Here is a 7,186-nt window from a genome sequence, read left to right on the forward strand (position 1 = left end):
AGGAGCTACTACAGAGTTGGTGAAAATACTACAAGTCTGGAAACATAGTCTGAAGATGAATAAAATATGCAGAAGATAAGGAAGAAAACGGGGCTGTGGACGTCGACAGCTACCTCGTCTCTCCTAGTCCGCCTGGTCTGGAAGGAGATCAGCGCTCAGGTACGAACTCAGCTATGCCTGTCTCTGCACACATGGTGCAGGAAGTAATGTGAGTACTCCGACCCAGTGAGTAATAAAATTAAATAACGACTGAGAACATAAAATCCCACAAGAGCACATATAATGCTATCTCAAGCAGCAACATCAGATAAACAGTAGAAACCAGTGAAATATAGGAAGAAAATCTCTTTGAATACAACTAATAAAACAAGTATGCTCAAGTATGGTCAGCCATCGTTACCTGACCGGTCAACCATTGTTACCTGACCGGTCAGCCATTGTTACCTGACCAAACGCGTATTACAGTGCCATTGTTACCACTGGTCAGTCATTGTTACCTGACTGGTCAGTCATTGTTACCTGACCAAACGCGTGTAACAGTGTCATTGTTACCACTGTTCATTATTTAATCACTCTAGATGGGTACCCGCGCTCACTGTGGGTGTGCAGACTCCGGAGAGGCTCCTACAGCCCAAGCACTATCAACAAGGCCTGAAAGCCTGAACAATATCAATACAAGGCCTGAAAGCCTGCTCACAATACACTCGAGGCCTGAAAGCCTCCTCACAATGCACTCGAGGCCTGAAAGCCTCCTCACATCACTCAGCATATCCTCACGTATGGCCCTCGGCCTCAATCAGTCCAAAAATAATCATAAGCCCCTCGGGCAATAGTAAAGAAACAATAATGCTCAGCTCAACAGTAGTTCAATTATCAGTTAGAACTCAAGGTTTGAGTAAAAATATAGTTGAGTTCATGAAACAGTGTAAATCACATGGACTGAGTTTAAATAATATCTCAAACAGTGAGGAAAACAGTGATGATAGTTCATAAGGAGTTCAAACAGTCGGCACTAAGCCCCAAATATGGCAATAAGTCCAAATCATAGTGAAAACAACAAGTCATTGCTAATACGCGGTAAAATATCATTCGGACTGGACCAAGTCACAGTCCCCAATAGTAAATGACCCCGCGCTCGTCATGGAACGCGTGTCTCATCTCAACATAGCACCAAGTTGTGCAAGTCCGGGGTTTTCAAACCCTCAGAACGTCATTTAAAATCATTACTCACCTCTAGCCGGCCAAAAGTCTAGCTCGCTATGCCTTTTCCCCTCGAATCGACCTCATCGCGCGTCGAATCTGATCAAAACCACAAGGAATACATCACAATAGGCAAATGGGTCATAACCCAATCGAAAAGACTCGAAAAATATCAAAAATCACGAAGTTGGCAAAACCCGAGCCCCGGGCCCACTTCTCGAAAAATTACGAAATTTGCATCACCGGATTCCTCGTCTCGCCACGAGTCCATACATATCAAATTCATCAAAATCGGGGTTCAAATGCCTCTTCAAGTTCCCATTTTACATTCCAAAAACCAAGCCCTAGTTCTTCCAATTTTTACCCAAGTTTCTAAGAATTAAAGGTAGATTCTTCAATAAAAATGATTTTTCTAGACCATAGGACTTACCTCCAATTGATTCCCAGTCAAAACTCTCTCAAAATCGCGTCAATAGCTCCCAAGCTCGCTCAACAATGGAGGAAAAATGGTGGAGCTTGCGGATGAAATAAACCCTTTAAACCTTTCTGCCAACAGCGTTTTTCGCTTATGCGGCCCCGCTTCCACTTATGGGGAACCGCTTCTGCGGCCAAAAATCCGCTTATGCGGTCTTCACTTAAAAACCCAGGCTTCACTTATGCGACTCGAACTCCGCTTCTGCGGTCCTCTCAAAACCGCTTCTGCGGTACAATGTCCGCTTAGGCGGACCCGCTGAAGCGTCCAACATTCAGCTTATGCAGAACCTGACCCGGACTCCTATTTTCGCTCCTGCGAGGCCTAGCTCGCTTCTGCGAGACCGCATCTGTGATCTCCTTTCCGCAGGTGCGGAAACACCTGCTGCAACCAAAAACCTGCAATTTTCCAACTTCAAATTCCTTCCGTTAGCCACCCGAAATCACCCCCGAGGCCCCCGGGACCTCAACCAAAGTTAACAACACATCTTAAAACATTATTGAAACTTGTTCCAATCCTCAAAACACGTCTAACAACGCTAAAACCATTAAATCACATCGAATTCAAGCCTAAGTTTCTTCAAAACTTCCGCAATACGCATTCGGTCAAAACTCGACCCAAAACATCTCCGAATGACCTGAAATTTTGCACACACATCCAAAATCACCTAAAGGAGTTACTGAAACTCTCGGAATTCCATTCCGACCCTCGGATCAAAATCTCACCTACCAACCGGAATTCGCCAAAATTCAACCTTCGCCAATTCAAGCCTAATTTTACACCGGACCTCCAAATTCAATTCCGATCGCACTCCTAAGTCACAAATCATCCCCCGAAGCTAACCGAATCACCGGAATTCACATCCGAGCCCTCTAACTATATAGTCAACTTCCGGTTGACTTTTCCAAAACAAGCTTTCCTTAAAGAGACTAAATGTCTCATTTCCTACCAAAACCAAACCAATCCAACTCGATTACCCCAAATACCGATAATGAAGCATAGAGGAACATAATATAGGGAAGACGGGGCGGTAACTCACGTGACGACGGGCCGGGTCGTCAGAGGATCAAATTGGGTTTGTTGTTGTTGTATATAGTATATGAACAGTAAGTCATAGTTTCCCGTGCTTTCTTTAATCATTTAGGAAAATGATTTGAGGTTTGAATTGCCTTTTTATGCTTTTTTAAAACAAGCAAGTAGACATAAAATAAAATTTCTCTACTAAAGGATTTGTTTATATATGTGCACTTCCTGGCTTACGGACTTCACAGGAGATATATCCAGATCTGAAATAGGAACACGCGCCATCGCCTGTCAATGAATTTTTGAATTAAATCATTTTTTATTTCCTAAACACGATTTCTTCGCATGCTTGTGGAAATATAATTCTCAAGTTGTTATAAATTAAACTATTACTTAAAAAAGTTAAGATAATAGTGGGGTACTACAAGCTAGATAGCTAGTCATTTTAACACAAGCTTAGAGAAAGAAAATATGGCGACGGCGAAAATGAACAGAGGGTTGGTGATGCTCACCTTTACGGTGGCCGCAATTGTACTATGCAGTCACCGGCCGGCGACGGCAGAAGAGGTAAACTCATGATATAATTAGTTACTCCTAATTTTGTTTACTGTATAAAGTTTCTTTTCTTTTTCAGTGTGTTATAAAATTTCGTTAATGTTATAATTTATATGTAAGCTTCACCCCCAAATTATTCCTTCCCTTAAAACTAAACAGTATCGATTGTTTTTCTTCTCTTGGAACTGTTAATACCAAAGTGAGTTAAAACGATATATCAATGCAAGAAATTTGAGACAACAACTCACTACATAATTTCCCCCCTTGCCAAAAACGGATCAATTTATCTTTTCTATTGACAAAAAAAGTAGAAACTAATTGCAGTACTTGGGAAATCGATCAGCCTTTATTAATTGTTAAAAGAAATTAAAGTTGTAATTGGAATGAAGAGTATCTAAAGTTCTAGTCAAATATAAATCGGTTTGCGGAAAATACTTATTTGCATCCATTGTTTATAACAAATCAAATTAACTTAGTATAGTTAAGTGATACATTGAGCTGAGAATGGTGGTGTTCGGGCAGTGAACTTGTGTGCACCTTGACTATTTGACTAGGTATCTTATACCTCCCACCAGTAGCGGAGCCACATGTAATCAACGGGTGTCAATCGATACCCTTCATCGAAAAATTATTGTGCGGCTAGGTAAATTTTTTTAATGTATATATGTATTACATATCGGACACCCTCTGGCTCCTTTATGGATTTAGTTATTTATATTTTGACCCTAAGTGAATCTTGGCCCCGACACTCCCTCTCACCAATATAGCTATCGAGTAATATTTCCCATCATGGATTAGGCATTTTTTATATTGACTGGAGTTTGAACTATGGTTTCTACTATTTTCAGTAACTTCTGCCTGAGAGGTGAGAATGTATATTACTAGCTGTTGTCAAGTGAAAGAAAAATATCTATATAGTATAAAATACATGTCATGCATTTATTAATTTAACGTATATGTTTGAATGCGGATAAGTTTTTTTTCTCGGTGATGCTAAAAACTGCTATGGACATGTAAAGCAGCAGGTGGAATTAGCAGATGTCAACAAGGGCGCCAGTAGCACCACATCGCTGTGGACATTATTTGTACCTAGTGCAACTGATAATTGCTTGAAAATCTACAATTGCGCGAGGTACGCAACTACCAGCTGCATAACCGAATGCTGCGCGTTATTCCCCTTCAGTACTATGCCTATACGAAATTGCATTTGCTGGCGTTTGGCCGACCATGTGAATAAAGAAGCTTTTACTGCTCTTCAAAAATATTGTGGCTTCAAGAATCCTTGTCCACATAAGCAAGTTAGTTCTCTGCCTTCTTTGATTTGTCTTCTTTACATCATATTATTGATCACTCTTTTATGATAAAATAGGTTTAACATATATAGAGTGATATTTCCATATAATTCCACGTAAATCTCTGTATGATAAGCCTTAATTAATTGATAATTTAATAAAACTTGTAACCAACCTAGTTGTTATTGATGCAGGAAATCAAGCAGCTGGAAGAGGTGGTTGAAACTAGCAAGGCCATGGACAACAAGAGTAGTTGCAACCAACAACTGCAAGAACAGCCAACTTGTTGTGCAAAGGATAAAGAAAAGATAAAGAATTGCATGTTAAACACAGCTTCCATAGACCAATGTTGCCCAACATTCAGTATTATGCTTGGCCGTAACTGCGACTGCTATAATTACGCCAAGAATTTAGACAATCAAGCTCTTATCACACTTGAGAGTTACTGTGATGTCACCAATCCTTGCAAGAGTGCTCAAGTAATTACTCCTCTTTCTTCTTCTTAATTAATTCTTTTCATATTTGAGTGAGTCCTTCATCATATATGCCTCTATCATTTTGCAAATTTCCTTGCGTATTGACTAATGCTTGTGTGTTTTTGTTGGTTTCAGGTGATGTAGAATTCTGATATGGGGATGGAAGTAATCTTCAAAAAATTGTTTAATTTGTTCTATTCTATGATGAACAATTGGTCCTCTCTGTAGCATAGCTTCGTCATGTTTTGTTTAGTGCTCTATGTATGATGTTGAACATAGTTATTTCGCTATAAGCAAAAATGTGTTTTTCTGTTTGGCACTTGAACAATGATGAAGTTAACATATGTTTGTTTTGGGCCCAAGCCCAAATTAGTTTATTCCAAAATAGTATTATGATTGGCCAAATTCTTTTTAAGGAAAACTATACAGTGTGACCGTTCAAGAAAATAATCGCCGCAAAATATATTTTTTTGTAGTACATATTTAACAATATTGTGGCTTCAAGCAGTATACTGTTTGTCCACATATGCAAGTTAGTTTTCTCCCTTCGTTACATCATATTATATATTGATCACTCCTTTTTTATGTATGGTAAAATAGTTCTATGTAGTGGTATAATGGAATTTAGATAGCTTGAAAAACAAATGAGCAGTATTGTAAAATTTGTCATCTGAAGTTTAATACGTACCAGACAAAAAAAAAAAAAAGCAAACTTTTTCATTTAAATTTAATGTAACGAAAATATAAATAACAAAAAAAAGGAAAAAATGATGGTGGGAATGTGGGTGGGGGGTGGGGTGTTGTTGATGCGGGACAGGGTAGGGGGTAGAAACTACTAAAAATGCGATGCGGTGCAGAGCAGAGTGGGTTGAAATTTTTGTGGGGTTTACCAAACCCGCCCTCAACCCCCCCCCCCCCCCAACGTGCGAGAGGCTTCAGGTGACAAGAGTTGGGGCCAGTAAACTTTGCCAAATCGCGAGCTCATCGAGGGAAGGAGGCTTGTGCAGGCTTTTTGCGATGGTCTTTGCGCCGCAAGGAGTGAAAATTTAGCAAAATCTTTAACGCGCAACAAGCTGGTGCCACGAACTTGTTATTTCGAAGGCGGAACGGCTTCCTGCCCATTTAAACTTGTAGGACATTTTAAAGCCGATACATGAACTTTAAACTTTCCCATTTGAATACTCGAACTCATTATTCTCTTAACTAATAAACATATTTTATCATTGACCATGCCCATATGGCGTCAGTTTGTCCTAATCAACCTGCCCCGTGAGGAACATGACGCACAGGAGCGTGAAAGCCCTCGTTCCAACACTCAACGGTCCAAAATAGGTTGTATTTAGTGGGTTCTTATTCATTCCTTGTAAAATATATTATTCCTCCATTATATCGGAAGCTCCATTTAAATTTAATTTCTTTTTTTAGACCATGAAAATGATGCAAAGTCCTATATTTTTTCATTGTGGAGTTGAAGCTAGGTTTTGCATCACTTGCAAGCAACAAATCCAAGGAAGAAGGTTTTATGGGTGCTCGAATTATGGTCGAAACAATTCTTGTAATTTTTTAGGTGGTTTGACCCACCTCTTCCAGATTACTATAAACAAGTGGTTTCAAGGCTATTATCAAGAATTAGAGAGAGAGAGATCGACTACATCGTAGGAAGAGGGTGAAGTTCATTATAACTCAGTTGTTGTATTAGCACTAATCGTTGTAATTTCCTTCATAGTCTAGTTAGTTATTAACGTATTCTTCATAACCCTATATACAATGAAAATGAAAAATGTATGATGAATTTTTGTGGAATGAAAAGCAATGTTTGACATAAACAAGCAGACATATATAAACAATCAAGTTCGATCAGCCTTCTTGGTTGACAAAATTAGCTACTGAAAGTTGTCTAGCAGCAGAAATAGTTTAAACATTGTGCCAAAATAAAAGCCATACTTAAACATCCATAGTTAACCTACAAATTATGTTCTGCAACTAACAGACTTAAGTTATCACAAAAACAAACATTCAGCAGATCATATTGGTTGAGAGTGGTTGATATTTTGTTGAGATTGACGCAAGTTAGGACATGGATACTGGCTTGGTTAAGATGAGGAATGGACTTGAGATTGACTAAGGCTTGCTTGAGTTTGTCTTCTCCACAACATTTGTTGAACTTG

At 39.2% G+C, this 7,186-nt stretch overlaps 1 protein-coding gene across 3 annotated transcripts; it reads left to right on the forward strand.

The window, feature by feature from the left end:
• The first annotated feature begins 2,926 nt into the window (after nucleotides 1-2,926).
• Nucleotides 2,927-5,390, forward strand: LOC109221193. 3 transcript variants are annotated; one of them, XM_019385658.1, is made up of 4 exons: nucleotides 2,927-3,262; nucleotides 4,270-4,548; nucleotides 4,737-5,021; nucleotides 5,154-5,390. In XM_019385658.1, exons 1-4 carry the CDS (start codon nucleotides 3,167-3,169, stop codon nucleotides 5,160-5,162), a joined length of 669 nt encoding a protein of 222 aa, XP_019241203.1. In that variant the 5' UTR covers nucleotides 2,927-3,166; the 3' UTR covers nucleotides 5,163-5,390. The 3 variants fall into 3 exon arrangements, with proteins under 3 accessions (XP_019241203.1, XP_019241205.1, XP_019241204.1); XM_019385660.1 differs by having other exon boundaries at nucleotides 2,928-3,262; nucleotides 4,276-4,548; XM_019385659.1 differs by having other exon boundaries at nucleotides 2,929-3,262; nucleotides 4,273-4,548.
• The last annotated feature ends 1,796 nt before the right edge of the window (nucleotides 5,391-7,186 follow it).

This window comes from Nicotiana attenuata, unplaced genomic scaffold (assembly GCF_001879085.1).
Source record: "Nicotiana attenuata strain UT unplaced genomic scaffold, NIATTr2, whole genome shotgun sequence".
In the NCBI taxonomy this organism is placed as follows: Eukaryota; Viridiplantae; Streptophyta; class Magnoliopsida; order Solanales; family Solanaceae; genus Nicotiana; species Nicotiana attenuata.